The sequence below is a fragment of the Lagenorhynchus albirostris genome, chromosome 7 (assembly GCF_949774975.1).
Source record: "Lagenorhynchus albirostris chromosome 7, mLagAlb1.1, whole genome shotgun sequence".
In the NCBI taxonomy this organism is placed as follows: domain Eukaryota; kingdom Metazoa; phylum Chordata; class Mammalia; order Artiodactyla; family Delphinidae; genus Lagenorhynchus; species Lagenorhynchus albirostris.
This window is the reverse complement of record NC_083101.1, coordinates 95,750,701-95,775,126: the sequence shown is the minus strand read 5'-3', so window position 1 is coordinate 95,775,126 and position 24,426 is coordinate 95,750,701. Positions and strand designations below refer to the sequence as shown.

General features: G+C 36.3%; 1 protein-coding gene across 1 annotated transcript in view; it reads right to left on the bottom strand.

Moving 5' to 3' along the window:
* Positions 1-21,942, bottom strand: part of LOC132522679 (serine/threonine-protein kinase MRCK alpha-like) — a 33,235-nt gene extending 11,293 nt beyond the window's left edge. Inside the window, 8 exon segments of the mRNA XM_060153229.1 lie at positions 525-587; positions 1,715-1,729; positions 1,732-1,930; positions 3,559-3,640; positions 12,704-12,840; positions 13,456-13,595; positions 15,158-15,260; positions 21,916-21,942. Coding sequence (XP_060009212.1) covers positions 525-587; positions 1,715-1,729; positions 1,732-1,930; positions 3,559-3,640; positions 12,704-12,840; positions 13,456-13,595; positions 15,158-15,260; positions 21,916-21,942 — 766 coding nt within the window.
* Between the last annotated feature and the right edge of the window lie 2,484 nt (positions 21,943-24,426).

Genomic DNA, 24,426 nt, shown 5'->3' with positions numbered 1-24,426 from the left:
ATAATTACAATTTTTTCTTGTAATAAAAATTTTTAAGATCTACTCTCTTAGAAACTTTCAAATACACAATAGAGTATTATTAACTATGATCATGTTGCTGTACATGACATACCAAGGACTTATTTATTTTATGATTGGAAGTTTATACCTTTAAAACCCCTTCACCCATTTTGCCCATTACCACCACCTCTGGCAACCACAGATTGTTTTCTGCATCTATGAACGTGTTTGTTTAGATTCCACATACAAGTGAGATCATATGGTATTTGTCTTTCTCTGACTCCTTTCACTTAGAGTAACAACCTCGAGGCCCATTCATGTTGTCGTAAATGGGAAGATTTCTTTCTTTTTTATGGCTGAATATGATATTCAGCCATGATATATATATATATATATATATATATATATATATATTTCCACATTTCCAGATGTGGAAAATTTCTTTTACAGAAAAGAAGAGAACAACCTGATATTATTATTATTAGAGTTTAAAGTTATTCCAGAACAGTAAACACTCTCCTTACCATCTAAGGTAACATGCACAACAAATAACCCTTCTTCACTTCCCAGAGCAATTCTTTTGTGATCTATATTTGACACATAAATTAAAATATCAAGTATTTTGGGGGGCAAACATTAAGTGAAGCTAATAATATAAACTGGACAAGTTTATCAATGTTGAAAAAGTTTCGAAGTCAAATTAAATATATATTTAGCAATACTACAGTGAAAAGAAACATAAGAATAAATAATTGACACTATGATTTTTCTTTCACATTACAGAAATAAGCATAATAAAACATTACTTTTCTCAATAGAAAGATCATTTTGCAAAGTAATCTTTATGAATACTTGGAGAAAGTATAATATTCAAGTAATGATAAACTGTCAAATTTTCTATAAGTGATGTTTCATGAATGAAAAAATTTTATAAAATAATTTCGTGACCTTGGCCTGAGCTAAAACAGCATGGGGAGGTATGTCACAACATAGTGAGAAACTAAAAAAGTGCAAAGATAGCACATTAAGTGAAGGCTTTGAATACAAAGCACAGACTTTACATATATAAGCTCATTTAATCCTCTCCATAACTGAAAAACTGGAATTATCTGCATTTAACACATGAAGTTTAGTAGCTAGTTCCGTGACCCCCAGGAGGAAATAGCTAAGTGGCTCTATCGTCACCAGCATCTAATGCAGAAGAAATGCTGTTTAAGAAATGCAAGTATTCTTGTCTATTTATAAAGCTTTCAGTATTGATCTTAGCAATTCATTCATTGATTCACTTGATTTTCACTTATTTATTGAGTATTGGGCATTGGGATTTGAAAGACAGTCTCTGCCCTTAAGGTAGGTAGTTCACAGTTACACACAGGGTCACACCCCTTATGTGTTTGGGGCCAGTTGTGTTTGGGAACTCATAATTTTTCAGACTTGAAAAGGTAGATTGAAAAGACTTGAAAGGTAGATTAAAGAAACACCCTTTCAGGCAGGGCCTGGGGAGCCATCGTATAATCAAATATATTTTTGCAGAGAATCTGATGAGTAGCTGTGGGATAGAAGTGGAAAGACAACCCTCCACCCCCAGGTAAGCCTCATTCACTCAGGTTTTGCTGACAAATGAATTGTGGATAAAGTTAAGGTTTTCAGATTTCAACATTGGGGCTGTGGTGAAGTGTAGGAACCTAGAGGGATAAATGTTGTAAATCCATACCTATGATTGCAGCGTCTGGGTGGTTTTGATCAGGGGTAGCTTGCTGTCATAAGCCTCTTTCAGAACATAGACTGAGTGGTCTCTGGAATTACTTTTTCTCAATATTTTGTGCAATTCACTCAGCACACCCACCCACTCACTCTTCTCATTCTCGCTATCTGCTAAGATTGGGATTGAATATCTATTACTAGGTGCTGAGAGCTGGGAAGCTGTGACCTACGATGATTTAAGGAATATCTAGGTTATAAGAAAGCAAACATTCTTTATGCCAGCCTGTCTAGCGTTTTTCATAAAACTCACCATTGTTAAACGACACTTGTAATACAGTTACCCTCTTCCTAGTAGTAAAATAGATGACATGAGTATCAGAAGCAGGCCAAAAGCAAAGTGTCAGAATCACGTCTATTTTGATCTTCATAAAACCACGGGTGTTCTCTGATTACCTAAAATCTTGTACTTCATCAAATGAAAATAGCTACCATTTATTGAATGCTGACTCTGTACCAGAAACTGCTCTAAGAAATTGACATGTGTTAATTGATTAAATCCTCACAGAAACCTCAGTGGGTAGTTACTGCTATTCTCTCCATTTTATCAGTGAGAGGACAGGAGCACAGCAGGGTAGAATGCAGGCAGTCTGATGCCAGGACCTCCACTCTGAGACTTTCTATTTCTTTAATTCTAACACACAGCTTTGCATCTTTAGATTATCTCTGAAACGGCAATATGTTCTGCAATGGCAATCATCATAATCAATTGTGATATTACAGAATGTTAAGGAGTTTTTTGTTGTTAAGTTAGAAATATTCAAAAACACTTGTTTTCCTGGTTGCTACAGGCCTATAACTTACATTATACTAGTAAATGGCAAATCAGATTTAAATTTTAAGATATATGATTAAGCTAGCAGAACTCTAAATTTATATATAAAACTTTCTTCTGTGAGTATGAAGTTAGCAGCAATGACTTTATAAATTCCCACTGTAAGTCAGTTCCAAATGGCCAGGTCTTTGTAGTCTCTTGGTGGTTGGGTACAGTCTAAATAGATGTCTATCTCTGCACTAAGGAACTAAGAATACTCCTGCCTGGCCTTTGTTAAACCAAGATTCCTAGGTTGACTGTAACCACATGGGTCTCGAGGGGATAACAGTCCTTTGCTTTCTCTGTCACTTTATTTAATCCATTCCAGAATCACTTTTATTTTTTACATGAATTTTAAACAGCAGAGTGTCTACATTTTAGAGTTTGCAAAACAACATCTTTCCCCAGTTTTTCCATTTTGTACTCTTGGTTTGAATCTGAATTGTGACTTCAAAATGTTGCCTCAGAGGAGACTTATTTTACAAAGTACCTCTAGTTTTAGAAGTTGCATATTCATGCTACTGCAGGTCCATGAATCGACGACCTTCCTCTATGTCTGATCCGGAAGTATATGGTCTCTCTTCCTCTGTTACTGTTTTTTCCTTCTTCTTTCACACCCCCCACCCCAGTACCATTCTGCTTTGTAAGCTTCCCCTGTTTTCAGCTATGAATTATATCTGTCCTGTTACCTTAGTGTGGAATGAATGGACACCCTCAGGAACATTTGTATTTTAAGTCTCAGATTTAACTGTAGAATGAAAGATGTGACACCTGCAAAAAGCTATTTATAGTATTTTTGAATAAGAATAAAGGGCTAGATTTCTTGTGGCAAGTGGGAGAGGGAGAGAAACTATCTCACAGCACTTCTAAAATCTCAACCTCCAGGTACCTTCAGTAACTCAAGGAGCCCTGACCCTTAGGAACAGTCAAAAAAGGGATGAAACAAAACATACAAGGGGTCCAATGGCAGTATGCACACTTACCTTAAACATACGAGGCATTTCCTTTCTCCTTGCAGGAATAAAGTCAGAGGGCCAGACTGAACTAACAGAAGGTGCTCCATCCCTGAAGGAAAAGCAAGACACTGGGAGTGAGCAGAATCACCTGAAAGTGAGTAAAACAATAAATAAGCATAAACCTCAATTTTAATTTCCCTGACTTTTAACATTCTTCTTTTCAGTAACTGACAGTGGTCAAAATATTGTATCAGCAGTACACTGCCTGTCGCATATCATCAGAAAACGCAAGTTAACTCTGGGCTGTCCCTGACTCACCGTTCACAGGGAACTAGGAAGGAGCACCTGTCTGACTCCAAAGCCATGGTCCCTAGAATATGGGCCATGTGCCCTCAGATCAGCTCATCTGTATATTTTTTAAATGTTACCAAGATAGACTTGACATATAATAAACTGCACGTTTTTAAAGTGAACAATTAGGTAAGTTTTGATTTATGTATACACCTGTGAAACCATCACCACACTGTAGATAATGAACATGTCCATCACCCCCAAAAGTTTCTTTGTACAGCTTGCAACCCCTACCCCCCATCCTTAGCACTCCTCCCTCCTCCCCCACTGATCTGCTTCCTACCACTCTAGATTAATTTACATTTTCTAACATTTTATAGAAATGAAATATACAATATGTGGTCTTTTTGTCTGGCTTTTTCTCAGCATAACAATTTTGTGATGCATTCATGTTGCCACATGGATGAATACTTCATTTCTATTTATTGTTGAGTAATATTTCATTGTATGGATATGCCACAACATATCTGTTCACCCATTAATGGGCATTCGGTTTGTTTCCAGTTTGGGGCTATTTTAAATAAAGCTGCTATGAATGTTCATGCTATGCTTTCTCTTGTAGAAATATCTAGGAGGAGAATGACTAGATCATATATTAGGTGTGTGTTTAGCTTTTTATTATATGATTTACAAAGCAATATATGAGAGATCTAGGTCCTCCACATCCTCCCAATACTTGAAATGATCTTTTTAATTTTAATCTTTCTTATGATGTGAAGTGGTACCTCATGGCTATTTTATTTGAATTTACCTAATAATTAATGGTGTTGAGCATGTAAGTATCTGTTATGTGCTTATTTGACATATGTATCTTCTCTATTGAAGTATCTTTTTAAATCCCTTGCCCATTTTTTAAAATTTTTTTTAAAATTGGGCTATTTTCTTATTATTGGGGTGGCCAAAAAGTGCCTTCAGTTTTTAAATAAAAATAAAAGACACATTTTTCATTTTCACCAAGAACTTTATTGTACAATGTATTCACCCTTTCTTTCCACTACCTTCTGCCATTTTTCAGGCAACTCCATAATTCCATCTTCCCCAAACATTTTATCTTTTTGAGCAAAGAACTGTTCCAGGTGCCTTTTACAGTCTTCCAGGGAATTGAATTTTTTTCCATTAAGAGAATTTTGTAAAGACCAAAATAAATGGAAATCCGAAGGTGCAATGTGTAATGAATACGGAGGATGAATCAGAACTTCCCAGCCAAACTGTAACAGTTTTTGCCTGCTCATCAAAGAAACATGCCATCTTGCGTTATCCTGATAGAAGATTATGCGTTTTCTGTTGACTTATTCTGGACGCTTTTCATTGAGTGCTGCTTTCAGTTGGTCTAATTGGGAGCAGCACTTGGAATTAATCGTTTGTTTTTCCGAAGGAGCTCATAATAGAGGACTCCCTTCCAATCCCACCATATACACAACATTACCTTCTTTGGATGAAGACCAGCCTTTGGTGTGGTTTGGTGGTGGTTCATTTCGCTTGCCCCACGATCTCTTCCATTGACATTGTTTTACAGTATCCACTTTTCATTGCCCATCACAATTTGTTGTAAAAATGGAACTTTTTCATTACGTTTAAGTAGAGAATTGCACACGGAAATATGGTCAAGAAGGTTTTTTTCACTTAACTTATGTGGATCCCAAACATCAAAGTCATTAACATAAACAAGCTTGTGCAAATGATTTTCAACACTTGATTTAGATATTTTGAGTATGTCGGCTATCTCCCACATAATTATAACGTTGATTGTTCTCAATTAATATCTCTATTTGATTGCTATCAACTTCAACTGGTCTACCGGACCGTGGAGCATCATTCAGCAAGAAATCTCCAGCACGAAACTTCGCAAACCACTTTTGACGTGTTTGATTAGTCGCAGAACCAGCTCCATACACTGCACAAATCTTTTTTTGCATTTCAGTTGTGTTTTTACCTTTCTTGAAATAATAAAGCATAATAGGCAGAAAATGTTGCTTTTTTCCTTCCATCTTCAATATTAAAATGGCTACACAAAAATTCACCAATTTTGATGTTTTTTTTAATGCACGCCGATATGACAGCTGTCACATACAATCTAACAAAATTGTTTCAAATGAAGTCAAAGACATCTTAGTGCTACTAGAGCCATCTTAGAGAAAAAAACAAATGAACCTTTTGCCCAACCCAATACTGTTTTAAGAATTTTTATATATTCTAGATATAAGTCCTTTGTCAGATATTTGATTTGCCCCCAGTCTGCAGCTTTTATTACTTCTCTTGACAATGTATTTCAAGGAACAGAAGTTTTAAATTTTGATGAAGTCCAATTTATCAATTTTTAAATTTTACCTGTTGTGCTTTGTGTTATGTCTAAGAACTATTTGCCTTATCCAAGATCAGCAAAGTTTTCTCCCATGTTTACTTCTAGGTGCTTTATAGTTTTAGGTTTTACATTTAGTTCTATGGTCTATTTTGAGTTAAATTTTGTATATAGTATAAAGCATAAATCAAAGTTGATTTTTTTACACATAGATATCTAAAATTCCAATTTCATTTGTTGCTAGATTTTGCAACTTGTTGAAAATATTGTATATATTAAAGTAACAGAAAATTCAGAAATATAGTTACAAATGTTTTATATATGAAAGTATATTTTATGTGCATGTTAAAAATACATATGTAAATATATTTTATATGTATATTAGAAATGTTATATATATTTCTAGGTTTGTTTTTTTTTTCAAAGTTGTTTTGGCTCTTCTAACTCTTTTGCATTTTCCTATGACTTTTAGGATCAGCTTGTCAATTTCTACAAAAAGAATTAAGAAGCCTACTGAGATTTTGATTAAGACTATGTTAAAACTATCTATCAATTTTGAGAACAATCACATTTTTTAAATACTGAGTTCTGCAATGCATGACCACAGTCTCTCTCTCTATTTATTTAGATCTTTGTTAATTCTTTCATCAATATTTTATAGTTTTCAGTGTACAAGTCTTGCACATCTTTTGTCAGATTTATTTCTAAGTATTTTTTAATATTTATTTATTTTCCTTATTTATTTTTAAATTATTTTTGGCTGCGTCAGGTCTTAGTTGCAGCACATGTGATAGTCCTTGAGGCATGTGGGATCTTTTTGTTACAGCACACGGTGTCTTTGTTGTGGTGCTTGGACTTCTCTAGTTGCGGTGTGCGGGCTTCTCTCATGTTGTGGCGCAAGGGCTCCAGAGCACATAGGCTCTGTAGTTTGCAGCACTCAGGCTCTTTCACTGAGGTGCACAAGCTCAATAGTTGGGGCTCGCAGGTTTAGTTGCCCCAGGGCATGTGGGATCTTAGTTCCCCGACCAGAGATCGAACCCGTGTCCTCTGCATTGGAAGGCGGATTCTTTACCACTGGACCACCAGGGGAGTCCCTACATTTTGATGCTATGGCAAATGGCATTACTTATTTAATTTTGATTTCTGATTATTTGTTGCTAGTATAAAGAAACGCAATTTATTTTATATATTGATCAAGCATCCTGCAAACTTGCTAAATTCATTTATTAGTTCTAATAGCTTCTTTGTAGATTACATTGAATTTTCTCCATAGATATTCATTTTGTCTATGAATAATTTTGCTTCCTTCTTTCCAACATGGATGTATTTTATTTCTTTTTCTTCCCTGGCCTGGATTTCCAATACAGTGTTAAATAAGTGTGTTGAGACCGAACATCTTTGTCTTGTTCCTGATCTTAGGGAGAAAGCATTGAGTCTTTTGCCGCTAATTATGATGTCAGCTGTGGGCTTTTCATAGATGCCCTTTATCAGGATGAAGAAGCTCCCTTCTAAGTGTTCATCAAGAATATATGATTTTGTCAAATGTGTTTGCTGTATCTACTGACATGATCTTTTCCATTTGTTGATATGGTAAAATACATTGATTTTTCAATATAAACCAACTTTCCTAAGATACACTACACTTGCTCAAGATGCAATATAATTTTTACATAATATTGGATTCGATTTGCTAACATTTTGTAGTTTTCCTCACATGCATGTGCTGATCAGTAATCTGCTGAATCCTCAAGCTAGATCCTCTGTAGATTCATGCAGAGCTAGTGCATGCTCTCAATCTCTCCCTCCCTCCCTCCCTCTCTCTCTCTCTCCCTCACTCTCTCCTCTCTAGCTCTGTACTTTGTCCTGTGTACTCTGGCTACTGGGTCTCTCTGGACTCTCAGCTTCATCTCTTCAGTTCAGGGAGTTCACCTGGGTCTGCCTGGGATTCCACTTTCTGTGTTATATACTGGAAACTCTCACAAGGCAGTAACCTGGGGCAAGTATAGAGCTGACCTCAGTTATTTCCCTTCATTATCTGATATCCAGAACCTCAAATCAGTTCTCTTGTTATTTCACGGGGAAGGTTAAATATAAATATGGCCCCTGTTACTCCATCTTGGTTGAAAGTAGAAGTCTGTTTGATTCAGCTCACTTGATAATTTTTGGCTTCTCCAACACTTAGAACAAACTCATTTCTTTCCCCCAATGCTATCATTCTCCACTATATCCCTACAGCTGTCAATGTGACCCTCAGTTTTTCAGTCCTGATGACTTAAAACCTCAGTACCATCTGGTATTGCTACTCTTTTCTTCATCTTCCTTTTTCTGCCACTCACCACGTCCCATGAGGTCACTTTAGTAATATTTCCTGCACCTGTCTCTTCTTCTGTAATTCCTGCAGCCACCACTTTAAGGCAGGCACTCATTTGATCTGAAGGATGGACAATTGTAAGCTGGACTTCTTGGCTCCAGCACCACTTTAATTTTCCCTGTCCCCAAAATGAAACACACACACACACACACACACACACACACACACACACACACACACACACACACATACACACACATACACTCCCAAACCAACTTATTGAAAATCTACATCAAGAATAACTTTCTGGGCTTCCCTGGTGGCGCAGTGGTTGGGAGTCCGCCTGCCGATGCAGGGGACACGGGTTCGTGCCCCGGTCCGGGAAGATCCCACATGCCGCGGAGCAGCTGAGCCCATGAGCCATGGCCGCTGAGCCTGCGCGTCCGGAGCCTGTGCTCCATAATGGGAGAGGCCACAACAGTGAGAGCCCTGTGTACCACAAAAAAAAAAAAAAAAAAAAAGAGTAACTTTCTAAAGTCACCTTCAAGATTATCTAGTTTCCTGTATCAGTTATTCAAGGTAATACCAAAGTTCTGACAAAGATGACATTAGCTGAGGTGAAGAATATAAAACAAAGTTTGTGAGTAAGGAATCAACATAAGACAAGATGAATGTAGAGACCCACAGAATCTGTGATAAGGAGAAAGTTCAAGCTGAGCAAGCACACAGCCATCACAGTGCAGGTTACACCTGGAAAAGAAGTATAAGGGAATACTATGAATAAATGTCTCACTACCTGGAGCCACAGGAAGTGAAGGGACCACCCAAGGAAGAAAAGAAGGCCAAGGACAGATGCTCAGAGACACTAAGAGAAAAGTGTAGAGGAGCCGAAAAGGTACAGAAGAATCAGAGGGAGCAGAGAACATATTGCATTTCCCCGAAGGATACACTTCCTATAAGTTCATCGATTCAATTTTATTAAACACTTAAAGAGTGTCTGGAGTGACATTTGCAACAATGGCAGAGTAAGGATCTCTGAAGATTCTCTCCTTCATAAAAGAAATGAGATAACTAGCAAAATTCATCAGAAACAACTTTTTTAGAACTCTATAAATTAACCAAGGTTTGTGGCAATCTGAGGAGGATTTATTTAAAATAATTTAAAAAAAAAAGCTGAATCTTGGTAAGGAGTATGAGCTTTGTGGTAGTTTAACTCGCCCTAGGCCCATGCTCCATTTCCAGCTCCTCAGTAGCCTTGAAAAATGGCAGCCTGCATTCACAGTGCATCCTAGAAGCCACTGGACACCTGAGGGAGCTGGAGAGTAGAAGGAGGAAGGAGAAAGGAGCTGGAGTATTAGGCTTGATTCAGAGGTCTCCCAGGGAAAAGTCTATGCCCCAAGGGGAACTTATAAAAAACTATTTCATGCAAGCATTTTAACTGCATAGCTGCCTATGCAGTGCTTAACAGCTGGACAAAATAATAGATTAACCAAAACTCTTAAAAGGAGAAGTTAGAAAATGAGATATCCATAGGGGTTTTGAAAAGGTCTGACATATTGCTAAGAATCTAGAGCATCATGCACATGCATTGAACTGTGAACATGCTTAGGGCTATGCATATGCTCAGGAAAGACCAGAGGAGGACATAAGTTCTCACCTCTGGCTGACATTGGATGCATAGATAAATGTTTTTCATCAAATTTGGGAGGTTTTCTGACATTATTTCTTCCAATATTCTTGAGGCTTTGCACAAGTATAACGTGTTGTCAACGGCCTGACTGAGTGTTGAAGAAGTGACCCCACTTGCACACAGAGCTCTTTAGCAAAGTGTGGGAGATTCACTGGTTCCAGATGTTTAAAGAAATCTCTGCAAAATCATTAGCTAACTACTAAGCTAATAAAGTAGAGACGTCAAATAACTACACATGACTAAGAATAAAGACTTTATGGATTAGTTTGAAAAATTCACTGAACAAACAAACAACTACAACAAACAACAATAACAAATCCTGGAGAAGAAGTAGAATTTGATAACTAGAGCTGACAATAGTATTACTTGAAATGTCCAGTTTAAAGAAAAGTGATACTGTATGACATGCAAGGAAGCGTAAAAGTATGACCAATACACAGGAAAAAAGCAATCAATAAAAACTATCTCTGAGGAAACCCAGACGTTGGATTTACCAGACAAAGATTTAAATCAGCTATTTTAAATATGTTTGAAGACCTAAAGGAAATCATGCCTAAAGAACTAAATGAAACTATGAGAATGATGTCTCACCAAGCAGGAAATATAAATAAGGAAATAGAAAATACAAAAAAGAACCAAACAGAAATTCAGAGGTTGATGAGTACAATAACTGAAATGAAGAATTCACCAGAAGGGGTCAACAACAGAACTGAGCAGGCAGAAAGCAGAATCACTGAACTTGAAGATAGGTCAATTAACATTATCCAATCTGAAGAAAAGAAAGAAAAAAGAATGAAGAAAAATTAGTAGAACCTCAGAGTCCCTTGGGACACCATGAAGAATACTAAAATATATATAACAGGAGTCCCAAAAGGAGAGGAGAGAGAAAAGGGGTCAGAAAGGATAATTGAATGAAAATCTCAAATCAATATATAACCTAACTTTCCATCTTGAGAAACTAGGAAAAGAAGAGCAAACTAAACTCAGAACAAGGAGAAGGAAGGAAATAATAAAGTTTAGAGTGGAATTAATAAAACAAGAGAAAATCAAGAAAACCAAAAGTTAGTTTTTTGAAAAGATCACCTAAAATTGATAAACTTTTAGCTAAACTGACCAAGAAAAAAATGAAAGAAACCTCAAATTACTAAAGTCAGAGGTAAAGTGGGAACATTACTTCTGACCTTTCAGAAAATAAAAGAAGTGTAAGGGAATACTATCAACAAGTGTATGCCCCCAAAGTTAGATAATCTAAAGAAAATGGAAACATTCCTAGAAAAACACAAGGTACTAAAGCTGACTCAAGAAGATGTAAAAAATCTCAATAGACTTATAACAAGTAAAGAGATTGAACTAGCAATCAAAACATATCCCATAAAGAAAACCTCAGGACCAGATGACTTCACTAGTGAATTCTACCAAACATATTTAATACCAATCCTTCACAAACTCTTTCAAAAATAAAAGAGAAGAGAGTACTTTCCAACTTAATCTGAGGTCAGTATTATCCTAATACCAAAACCAGGCAAAAATATCACAAGGCAACAAAACTATAGACCAATATCCTGTTAATATAGATGCAAATATCTTCAAAAATTCTATTGAACCCAATCCAACATATTATAAAAAAGATTAGATACCATGACCAAGTGGGATTTATCCCAGGAATGTATGATTGGTTCTATATACAAGAATCAATTAATGTAATACATCATGAGAATTAAGGGGAAAACAATCATGTGATCTTCTCAATAGACACACAAGAAAACATTTGTGGAAATCCAACACCCCTTACAGATAAAAACACTCAAAAAACCAGGAAGAGAAGGCCGTTTTCTCAACCTGATAAAGGGCATCAGCCATGACAAATAATGAAGTACTGATACATGCTACATGGGTGAGTCTTGAAACATTATGCTTAGTGAGAGAAGCCAGTTACAAAACTCCACATGTTGTATGATTCCATTTATATAAAAATTCAGAATAGACAAATCCATAGAGACAGAAACAGATTAATGGTTGCTGGGGCTGGGGGCAGGGGTAAATACAGAGTGATTATTAATTAATAAAGGTTTCCTTTTCGTGTGATGAAAATGTTCTAAAATTAGATTGTGATGATAGTTTTACAACCTTGTGAATACACTAAAAACCTCTGGGTTGCCCATTTTTAAATGGTGAATTTTATAATATATGAATTATATCTCAATATAAAGAGCATCTGGTTTTAAGGTTGTATTTCCTTTTCTGCTACACACACACATACACACACACAATAAGAATATAAACTTCTGACTAAAAATAAATAAATAAATAAACTCTTACAAATATTACACAATTATAATCCATAACTAAGAGGTAATGATGCAAACCTTAGGCAGAAATCTTCTATTTTAAAGTTCACATGGCAATGGAGAAAGTTAGAAACTTAACATAAGTTAAATGACAACACTATTTTTAAAAATTTCAGAAACCACTTTTATTCCCAGATTTTTTGATAAAAAATAATCTCCCTTTCGAAGCTTGCCTCATGTCAATCACTTGACTAACTACAACATTGGGTTTTGAGTCTTCTTCATCCATATCATACAGGAAGAGTTTGAAGTCACACACTAGAGCCAATGCCCTCTGCCATCCTTTTTTCATCCCTGCTTTCTTTGGAATCTTTAGTTTTTATTTTTCAAAAAACAAATAAAAGCAATCTAAGCTGAAGCATCAAATACTACCCATTTATTACATATAAAATTAAAATAATAAAAATGAAAAAACTGTGTTACAAATCTACCACTTGTTAAAGATTGGAACAGAACTACATAACATAATTCCTTTGAGGACTAAATACTTGGGTTGTGAAAATATGATCAATACAATTTCCATTAACACTAGTCACAGCGTTGCCTCTACATAAGATTAAATTCAATTTTGGTAGCCTCAAGTTCAACTCAGATTTTAAATATTTCTGAAGAAGAGTCTTTCACTTTTAGCTTCATAATTTATTATTACTGACCGGAAGTCAAAGTTACATCATTAGAAGGGATTTTAGCATTTGTTCATTGCAAAGTAAGATCTAAACAGAAAACTTTGGGAAATTTGAAAATATCCTATCACGGACACCTAAACTTTATTCTGAAATCATATTCTTCAGATGATTTTCAGTTGCATATAATTAATATCGTATAACATATCATAAATATTTCTGAAAAATATTGTGCACACATTGTGAAAAGTGATTAATAAACTCTTTAAGACTTCATCTGAAACAAAAATATTGACACTTACCCAGACATGGACTTCATAGGCTGTTCCCATGCCTTTCTGTGGGTCTAGACAGAAGGCACCTTTCTTCTGATGAAAAGGCCTGGGACACGTTTTTGGAGCTTTTTCCTCACAGGTTGTGTGACATGAGAACCCACATGCTTTTTGAGGGAAATAAAGAGATAAGATTGTAGGGGATATGATGGTTTGACTCCCTCAACCCCCATTGCAATTCTGTCTACTACTGTAAAGGTGAAACGCTAAAAACTACATTTCCCAGACTCCCTTGGAACTAAGTTTTGGACCTGATGTAAGCTCCACTAATAAGATAGCTCTCTATGAGACTTTGAGTTGAGTCAAGCTGGGGGAGATGCCTGATGTAGCACATCCATTTTACTGGCTTGGATCTTGACAGAGGGAGTGTGAGGTCACAGCTGCAGTGGTGGTTTCTGAATTTGATGGAAGCTCTCTTAACTCTGCAGCAACAGGGTCTTTCTGACTCTGGCAGAAGTTGCAGGTTCTGAGGGCTGCAGCAGTGGTGGCAGCTTCCAGATTCACCGTCTTCTTGGGACAATGGTGGAGCTGTCCCAGGCTCAACAGAGACTGAGTAATGCTGGCAGCAGGAGATGCTCCTGGGAGCTCAGCTCAGAGCCTGACTCTGCTGCCCTAGGAGAATTGTATGGGCACATAATTCCCCATTTAAAATCCTATTTTCTTTAATATGCTAGGACACATTTATGGTTAAGGCATCTGTGACTGTCACAATGCTGAGGGCAGGAAAGTTGTCCTGCTCAGCGCTGTGAGTCCCTGAGTGGACACTCGACAGGACTGGCTGGGGAAACCAATGAGTACAGAGTCTGTTCCCTAGGATGACGTATGAGGTGCCTGTGTAGCACTGTGATCCACTGTTTGATATTTCCAAACATATATTTCTTTCTTTCAACGATATCTACTGTAATAAATTCATTGAGTAAAATAAAAGGATTACAACTCAAGGATAGTGTTCCATTTTCCTGTCACATAAGCTGGTGAATGTCATCCTCATACTCTACTAGTGCTACAGAGAACAAAATTTCATTAAACACATTTTCCTAATAAGTGTGGCCCTGCCTGCAGGCTACACAGCATGCCTCCCTGGGGTGCTGTTCACACAGGTATGAGGGCATGAGGCTCTTTGGAGCTGCACAATGCAGAGGTCCCCCACAAATGCTCCCAATGACCACCCGTTCATATGAAACAGATTCAGAGGAATTTTTAGTAAAGTAATCAGTTCACCGTCATGCTTCTACAATTCAGAAAGAACGAAATTTCTTCTTACCAACTAAATGCAGTGGACTGAATCTTTGTGTTCCTTCGAAATTGACATGTTGAAATCCTAATCCCCATGTGAGGGTATTCGGAGGTGGAGACTTTGTTAGGTCATGGGGGTGGAGCCCTCATGAATGGGATTAATGCCCTTAAAAAAAGAGACCCCACAGAGTTCCCTGGCCCCTCCCACCACATGAGGACACAGCAAGAAGTCAGCAGTCTGCAACCTGGAAGAGAGTCCTCACCAGAACTGGACCATACTGGTGCCCTGATCTCAGACTTCCATCCAGTGAGGAATATATGACTGTGTTTAGAAGCCACCTAGTCTCTGTGCTTTGTTATGGCAGCTGACTAAACCACCGAGTTGACTAAAAAACTTAGGTACAAGTATTATGGCTCTGACTCCATGTGTCCCTTCCTTGGGTGCAGCCTTGTCTTATCAAGCCCACCATCAGAGATGTGCACTGGTGACACTTGGTGGGAGCGGTAAAGGACGTGAGGAAAAACCTGTGGGTTTTATGCTACAAAATGAAGAGAACAAACACACATCGATGGTTAAATAACTATGAAAAGGTGATTCTGGTGATTCCTTCAACCCATCCTGCCCAAAATATCATTTTATATGCCAAGATAAGCAGCTCCCCCTTTTCTTACCAGCATTTACGATTCTTGCCCCTAATTACTTCATAGTTGGAAAATACTGATTAAAGGATCCAAAAATTACCAAGAAGAGAAGGGAGGAGGAGGAGAAGAAGAAGGAGAATTATTTAAGTGGTGATCAAATGTTCATTACTACTATTTGGAACCAAATTAATAAAGCCTGGCCTTTATTTGAGCTGATATATCCTGAACATTTAAAAATTCTAGATTGATAAATTCTTCAAATGATTCCTTAACTATTAATGGAGTCAGAATTGCCTATGTATACATATTTTTACTGGGGAGGGGTAACAAAAAATAATATGGTTTTTATACCTTCTTTGGAAAAAAAGAATAATTTAAAATTTTATCTTTATAGAAAATTATGTGTTTCCTTTTCTATTATCAATAAAAAAATAATGTGCTCCAGGAATTGGAACACTCTGATTAAGCAAGCCATATTACACTTTCTAGGTGGAAGGCACACTGAAATTTCTAGCTGAAAGCCCAACAAATAAAACTCCAGAGGTCTTCACAAAATTATCAACCATTTGAAAATCCACTATGGATTGTCCATTTCTGTATCATGCCTCTTTGACCTGAAATTATTGTTATCATAAATTAGCAATATCTAAATTACAACAAAATCCGGTTTCTCCAAATACTAGTTGGGAAATTTTCTCACCTTCATTGTCTCTGTTTCCTGATTTGTGATGTGGACAGATTGCAGTCCCTGCCATGGGCCCTGACTGTGTACAGGGGCTACCTGCTTTTTCTCAGATCTTCAATTAATTCCCCTCTTTTCAGTACCACATGTCACCCCTGCCTCCTAAAGGACTTGGTGTCCCTAATCATTGAATCCTCCTAGGTTTCCAAAGTATTAATTATCTTGTGACTTTTTGGCAAGTCATTTCTAAGCACCTGACATTCATATTTCTCAGCTCTCCTAACCCCTCACTCAGGTTCTTCCATCTTTCAAAATTATGTTGACTTATTTGTCTACTCTCTCTCTTTAGTCTGTTTAACAAGTTTCCTTAGAAAGCAAAAGTGTAGGCATTTTTGAATCTGCTAAATTTAACCAGAAGTCTCCAAGAAAAAAGGAAGAAAAGAAAGAAGGGAGGAAAGGAGAAAGGGAGAGAGGGAAGGAGAGAGGGAGGGAGGGAGGGGTTAGAGACTAAAACTAACTTATTCTCATTTTTCAAGGACCTGTTAAGTTTATAACTAAATCAAGTATCTTAGTTAGAAGGAGGATTCTATTATGATATTCCTTTCTCTTTATCGTTGGTGTGTGAACTGGAAGGTGAGCAGAATCTGTGATCTGAATCAAAGAGACAAAAATAAATATAGGCAAGTTACCTATGTCACTAAAATTATAAGAATTAAATTATTTCTCAAGTAAGACAAAAGAATAATACTTGTTAGACAAAAACACAGTAAAACTAAAATTCTCACAAAGCTGAAAATATATTTTAAGTAATTTAAATCTATGCTTTCTATTTCTACAAACAAAATATATGTATACTTCATATACTTTATATCAATTTGGCTACTTTTAAATGTGTGTCATAGCATGTGCATGTAGACTACATTAAAAGGAGAATATTAATCATAAACGTATTTAAAAGATACTTTCATTTAGATATATGATCAGAATCATCAAAAGACTCTTTGAACTACTTGCCTTATAAATGTAGAAGTGATATATGGCCGTAAATATGTAGAAATACATTAAAATCAATTATAGAGGGTTCAGCAAGATTTTGTGAATACTAATAATCTAAAAATTGGTACAGGTAATTTAGATTACATTTCTTAAATTAGACTTCAAAAGCATATGAAATTTGGCGGTCTATATGATATAAAATTTTTCTTTCCAAGGAAATAGTAGAAAATACGTTTTGAAATGGAAAGAATTGGATGCTTACAGATGTTACTGGGGAATAAAGTTTGATTGTAAGTGAAGATGCTGCACAGCTGAGCAGAGCATATAAGTATATAGACTTGAATAATGACAAATACCATGGAGAAAAAAATACAAGAAATTCGTAGTAAATGTAGGAGATTCAGAACATTTGCCAAATTTTCAAAGTTATGAAGAAAAAAATGCCTCTTTACTATGCATCCCAATAAATAAACTTTTTCATATGGATTCATAGAATGAATATAGTAAAGAATCCCTCCTAGGAGGCAATTTATTGATGTCTTAGCTCCAATTTAGTTTAATTTTATTTAAAAAGAGACTATCTTCAGTCTGAAGGGGGGGAAAATTATCATATCAGTTGATGCAAAAAAAGTATTTGACAAAATTCAACATCCATTCATGATAACTCTCAACACGCTAGGAATAGAAGAGACTTCCTTATCCTGATGAAGGGCATTTACAAGAAATTAAGGCAAGCACTACCACTAATGATGAAAAACCAAATGTTTTCCCCTAAGAATGGAAACAAGGCAAAGATGTCCACTACCACTTTTCCTATTCAGGCAGAATAAGAAATAATAAGCAGTACCATACTGTCTTGATTACTGTAGCTTTGTAGTATAGTCTGAAGTCAAGGAGCCTGATTCCTCCAGCTCCATTTTCCTTTCTCAAGATTGCTTTGGCTATTCGAAGTCTTTCATGTTTCCATATAAATTGTGAATTTTTTTGTTCTAAGAAAAACATTTTAAAAATGTCATGAAAACCTAGGGGTAAGGTGGGAATAAAGACACAGACCTACTAGAGAATGGACTTGAGGATATGGGGAGGGGGAAAGGTAAGCTGTGACAAAGTGAGAGAGTGGCATGGACATATATACACTACCAAACGTAAAATAGATAGCTAGCTAGTGGGAAGCAGCCACATAGCACAGGGAGATCAGCTCGGTGGTTTGTGACCACCTAGAGGGGTGGGATAGGGAGGGTGGGAGGGAGGGAGATGCAAGAGGGAAGAGATATGGGAACATATGTATATGTATAACTGATTCACTTTGTTATAAAGCAGAAACTAACACACCATTTGTAAAGCAATTATACTTCAATAAAGATGTTAAAAAAAAAAAAAGAAAGAAAGAAAAGCAGAGCTCTGGGTCCACTTTCTCTCCCATTCTCTCTACCTGCCACATCATTGTGTGGCCACTGGGTATGCCATGTACCCTCCAGGGTCTGTGAGTGATCAATCCTGTTCCTCAAATTTCCCTGATAGTTTTTACTGAAACACATCCTGCTATCATAATAAGAACCACAAGTCTCAGTCCAGTCACAACAATGGCCCCTGTGGTGGTGGAAAGGAATGTCTGTGGGATTCACTACAAGTACTATGGCCCAGGTGAGCGCCCCGGGCATTCCTAGCCAAGAGCATCACTACCAATAGGCTGAGACTAACACAAAAAACATTGTTTAATTTTGCTCATAGTGTGTTCTTTATTGTGCCTGGCTTTTTTCACTCAACATTATGCTGAGAGATTCATTCATGGTGTTGTGTGCAGCTATAATTTATTCATTTTTATTACTATAGTATATTCCATTATATTAACATAACATAATTTCTTTATTCATTCTACACTTTGATGAACACTTGTGTTTTAGTTGTTATAAACATTCTTCTATGTATCTCCTTGCATAAAATGTGCAACCATTCCTGTAGGATGTATTTCTAGAAATGGAATTATAGTATATGCAGGTTCATATTTCTTCAAATACTCACCAACATTTGCTTTTATAGTCATTTTATTTTAACTAGTGGCATCTCATGAGGTTTAGAACTTTTATTACGTTTATTGTCTATTTGGATTTCCTCTTTTATGAATAGCCTGTTAAGTTTCTTGCTACTTTCCCACTGGGTTGACTGTCTTTTTCATATTGATTTATAAGGCTCCTCACATATTCTGGATATGTGCCTTTGTTAGTTGTATGTGTTACAAGTATCTATCTCCACTCTAAGCCTTGTGTTTTAATGGTCTTTTTCCCACTGTTATACACTACTAGCATTATAATAAATCAAGTATTCCCAATACATTTTTTCTGGGAACTGATGTGTTCCACTTGTCTACGTGTCTATGATTTTACAAATACCATACTGTTTTAATTACTGTAGTTTTATAATGTCTTGATATTTTTTAGTGCCTATTTGTTCTTCAAAAGCATTTTTACTTTCTTGGTTTTTTGTGTTTCTGTATAAATTACGAATTCCATAAAAAAAATAGGATTTTTATCAAGATTATATTGACCTTGATATATTATACTGAATCTTTAATCTTGATTGAACTGATATATTATCAGTTAAGGGAGAATTAATATCTTTATAATATTGAGTCTTTCGATCTAGGATTATAGTATAACTCTCTATTTAACTTAGGCCTTTTCAAGTGTCCCTCTTTAAATTTTATAATATTTCTTCCTAGAGGCCTTTTAGCTATTTTTAGATTTGTTCCTAAATACTTGATTTCTTATGCTATTGTAAATGGTGTGTGTTTAAAATGGTAATTATTTAATATTTCTTCTTCATCTATAGAAAGACCTTTGAGTATACTGACATTGTAGTCAATATATTCTGTACATACAATATACTCTGTATATTGATTTTTGTACATTGACATGGTAGTTAACCACCTTGCTAAACTCTTTTATTAATTCTAAAAATTTATTGAAAGACCCTCCATTTCATAATTAATAGAAATAGTCATAGCAGGCATCTTTGTCATGTCCCTAAATATAAAAAATGGAAAAGTTTCAGTATTTCACCATTAATTACACTGTTTGCTATGAATTCTGTTGCTGGTGCTGATACCTTCCATCAGATTAAGGAAGTTCTTTTCTATTTCTAATTGGGAAGAGAGGTTTTGCTTTTGTTTTTGTATCACAAAAGAATGTTGAATTTTATCAGGTGTTCCTATGCTTTTATTGATATATGATTTTTATTTTTAAACTGTTACTATGTTATGCTCATTCATTTTCTAAAGTCAAACTTTGTGTATCAGGGATAATACCAAATTAGTCATGCTGTGTTATTCTTTTTATATATAACTGAATTCTGTTTAGCAATGTTTTTTTTTGTTTGTTTTTTGTTTTTTGTTTTTTTTTTGTGGTATGTGGGCCTCTCACTGTTGTGGCCTCTTCCATTGCGGAGCACAGGCTCCAGACGCGCAGGCTCAGCGGCCACGGCTCACGGGCCCAGCCGCTCCGCGGCATGTGGGATCCTCCCGGACCGGGGCACGAACCCGTGTCCCCTGCATCGGCAGGCGGACTCTCAACCACTGCGCCACCAGGGAAGCCCAGCAATGTTTTTTAAAGAATTCATTATGTTCAGCATTTCATGGGAATTCTCACTGTAGAGCTAAGAGTGTACAAAAGATCAAATTTGGTATGTGTTTTATGAAGATGTTCTACCATTGAGCAATAATGATGAAATATACTGAAAAGAGTGTATATAATCTTTGAAGTGTTCCAAGGAATGCCATTGCCATCAGCACAGATAAAGCCATACATGTTCTTGTTAAAATTCAAACTACAGTTCAAAGAATGCTTCTGTATTTTCAGCCAAAATCCTGGATTGTGTACCTTTGTCTTTAACAGCCATACGAACATTGTTATCCTAGCCTTACCTTCAATAATCTTTTAAACCAGTGGCTAAAAATTAAAGCTCTGTTTTCAGTTAAGACAAAACCTGTATTTTTCACAACAGGTATAAAACCAACAAAATACTCATTAATGTCAGAAGAAGAATTCTGTATGTTCACAAGTAAGATTAGACTACAATCTTCCCTTCTAATATTGTCCTCATCAGGTTTTGGTATCAGGTTACAGGAGCCACATAAAATAATTTGGGGAGTGTCTTAGTCAAATATAGCTGCCAAAACAAAATACCATGGACTAGGTGACTAAACACAGGAATTTATTTCTCTTTGTTCTAGAGGCTGGAAGTTTCAGATCAGGGTGCCACCGTGGTTGGTTTCTGGTGAGAATTTTCTTTCTAGTTTGTAGACAGCTGGCTCCTCACTATGCCCTCACATGGAAGAGGCCACCAATACTATCAGACTAGGGTCTCACCCTTAAGACCTCATTTAACCTTAATTACCTCCTAAAAACACTATCTCCAAATACAGTCACACTGGGGATCAGGGCTTCAATATGAGAATTTAGCGGGGGACAAAATTCATTTCATAGTTTTCTGCCTCACAAAATTCATGTCCTTCTCATATGAAAAATACATTCATTCCAGCACAACAGTCCCAAAGTCTTAACTCATTTAGGCATCATCCCTAGTGTCTGAAGTCCAAAGTCTTATCTAAATATCTAAATCAAGTATGTTTGAGATTTGAGGTACAGTTCATCCTGAGGCAAACTTCCTCTCCAAACTGTGACTCTATGAAACCAAACATATTATGTGCTTCCAAAATACAATGTTGGGACAGGCATAGGATAGACTTTCCTACTTCATAAGGGAGAAATAGGAGAGAAGGAAGGGGTGGCAGGTCCCCAGGAAGTACAAAACATAACAAGACAGACTCCATTAGATCTTAAGGCTCCAGAATAATCCTCTTTGCCTCAATGTCCTACCTTCCTGGCCCATCGAGATGGCAGCATCACCCTCAACCCCCCCTCCTCTGTGGCGTGACCCTGCCCCTTCAGCTAAATGGGACCTGCCCACATGGTTTTCTACAGAAGCTCTGCCTCTGAAACAGAGGAGCAAATAGTTTTGACCCCTGGGCCTATGATGCGAGTGGCAGCCCTTATGATCTCTGAATTGCCTTTCAGGTCATTCTTCCCTTTCCTTTAAGAATAGTGCAAGTTCACAGCCACATAGCTCTAGGTCCTCTTCTGTAGAACCCAAGAAGTCTGACAGCTTTCCTTCATTCTCCCTGGCTTTCTCTGTCCCCTTTACTTCAAACTGGCAGTGTCTCTGCTGGTTTAATGCCATCTCTATTCCTGGCCTCGGCCGAGATGACTCATTAAATCCATGCATCACACCCGTGATCTTGTTATCAAGTGGCTGTTCAGCCACACCCTCAGTGTTCTCTTCAGAACAAGCTTTCTTTATTTGCAATATGAATAGGTTGAGAGTTTTCTAAAGTTCTAATTTCTGGTTCCTTTTTGCTTAATAATTCCTTCTTCAATTTATATCTCTGCTCTTGCATTTTACTGTAAGCAGTAAGGCGAACCCAAGCCGCACCTTCAATACTTTGCTTAGAAATCTCATTTGCTAAATATCCAATCTCATTGCTTGCAATTTCTACCTTCCACAAAACACTAGAACATACTTCAGCCAAGTTATTTGCCACTTTATAACAAGGATCGCCTTTCCTCCAATTTCCAATATGCTCTTCCTCATTTCCATTTGAATGGCCCTTAACAACTACACTCCACCAATATTCTGTTCATGAATATTTATATTTTTTTCTAAGTAGATGGAGGCTTTCTCTCCAGCTCTCCCTTTTTCTTTTTGAGCTGTCAGCAGAATCACCTTTAATGTCCATATTTCTACCAACAATCCCTTCATAGCAATCTGGGCTTTTCCTAACATGCACCTCAAAACTCTCCCATCCTCTCTCCTTTACCCAGTTCCAGAGCCGTCCACATTTGTAGGTATTTGTTACAGCAGCACTTCTCTTCTAAGCACCAAAATCTGTCTTAGTGTTCTCAAGAGGAACAGAAACACCAGGAATATATTTCAGTATCTGTATCTATATATCTATATCTCCTATTGGTTATGTTTCATAATCATGTGAGCCAATTCTTTTTAATATCTATATCTTTTTATGTATCCTTATGTATGTGTGTATATATATATGTTTTTATCTTATATAAATATATATTTATATGTATATTTTATACATATTTATTTATTGTAAGGAATTGGTTCACATGATTATGCAGACTTAGAAATCTCAAGACCTGAAGTCAACAAGCTGGAGCCCCAAGAGAGTCAATGATGTAGTTCCAGTCAAATCTAAAGGACTGGGAACCAGGAGAGCTGATGGTGTAAGTTCCAGTCCAAAAGCCAGCAGGCTTTCAGACCCAAGAAGAGCCAAATTTCCAGTTCAAATCCAGAGGCAGGAAAAGACTGATGTCCCAGCTCAGTAGTCAATCAGAAAAAGTGCTCTCTTATTCTCTGGAGGGTTAGTCTCTGTGATCTATTCATGTCTTCAACTGATTAGATGAGGCCCACTCACATTGGGGAGAGCAATCTTCTTTACTTAGTCTCTCAATTAACATGTTAATCTTATCCAAAAATACACTCACAAACACACTCAGAATAATGTTTGGCCAAATGTCTGAACACCCTGTGGCCTACTCAAGTTAACACATAAAATTAACCATCACAGGGATTTCCTTCTTTCCTTATTTTCTGGAAGATTTTGTGTAAATTAAAATTATTTCATTTTAAATGTTTGATAGAGCTATTTTGGTCTGGAGTTTTATGTGTGGGGAGATATTGAAAAACAGATTCAATTTATTTAATGATTATAGGAATATAAGCTTTTCTCCATCTTTTTTCTTGAGTTGATTACAATAAGTGATACTTTCTAACAATTTGTCCTTTTTTTCATATATTGACATGATTTTTTGCATATTTTGAAATGGTCTAAAGTTATTATATACTTTATTATCTTTAACTGTCTGCCCCAGATATAATGTCTGTTTTATCATTTTTCATATTGGTTTTATGTGCCTTTATGTTTGTTTGTTTCTTAATGAACCATGTCACACTTTTGTCACTTTTATTAGCTTTATCAAGGTTGAAATTATTGGCTTTACTGTTCCATTCTATTTTATGTTACTTTTTTACATCATTATTTTTTTTACTTTTGCCTTCCACCTTCTTTGGGTATAAATTGCTTTTCTTTTTGTAATTTCTTAAAATGGATGCTTAGCCCATTAACTTTCCAGGATTTCTTCTTGTCTAGTTTATGTATATAAGGCTATAAATATTTTCTAAATACTCTTTAGCTGCATTCCACAAGTGTTGATATGTAGTATTTTATTATTCACTTCAAACTATTTTCTAATATCCATTAGAATTTCTCCTTTGATTAATAGTTTACTTAAAAAGGTATTTCTTGATTTACA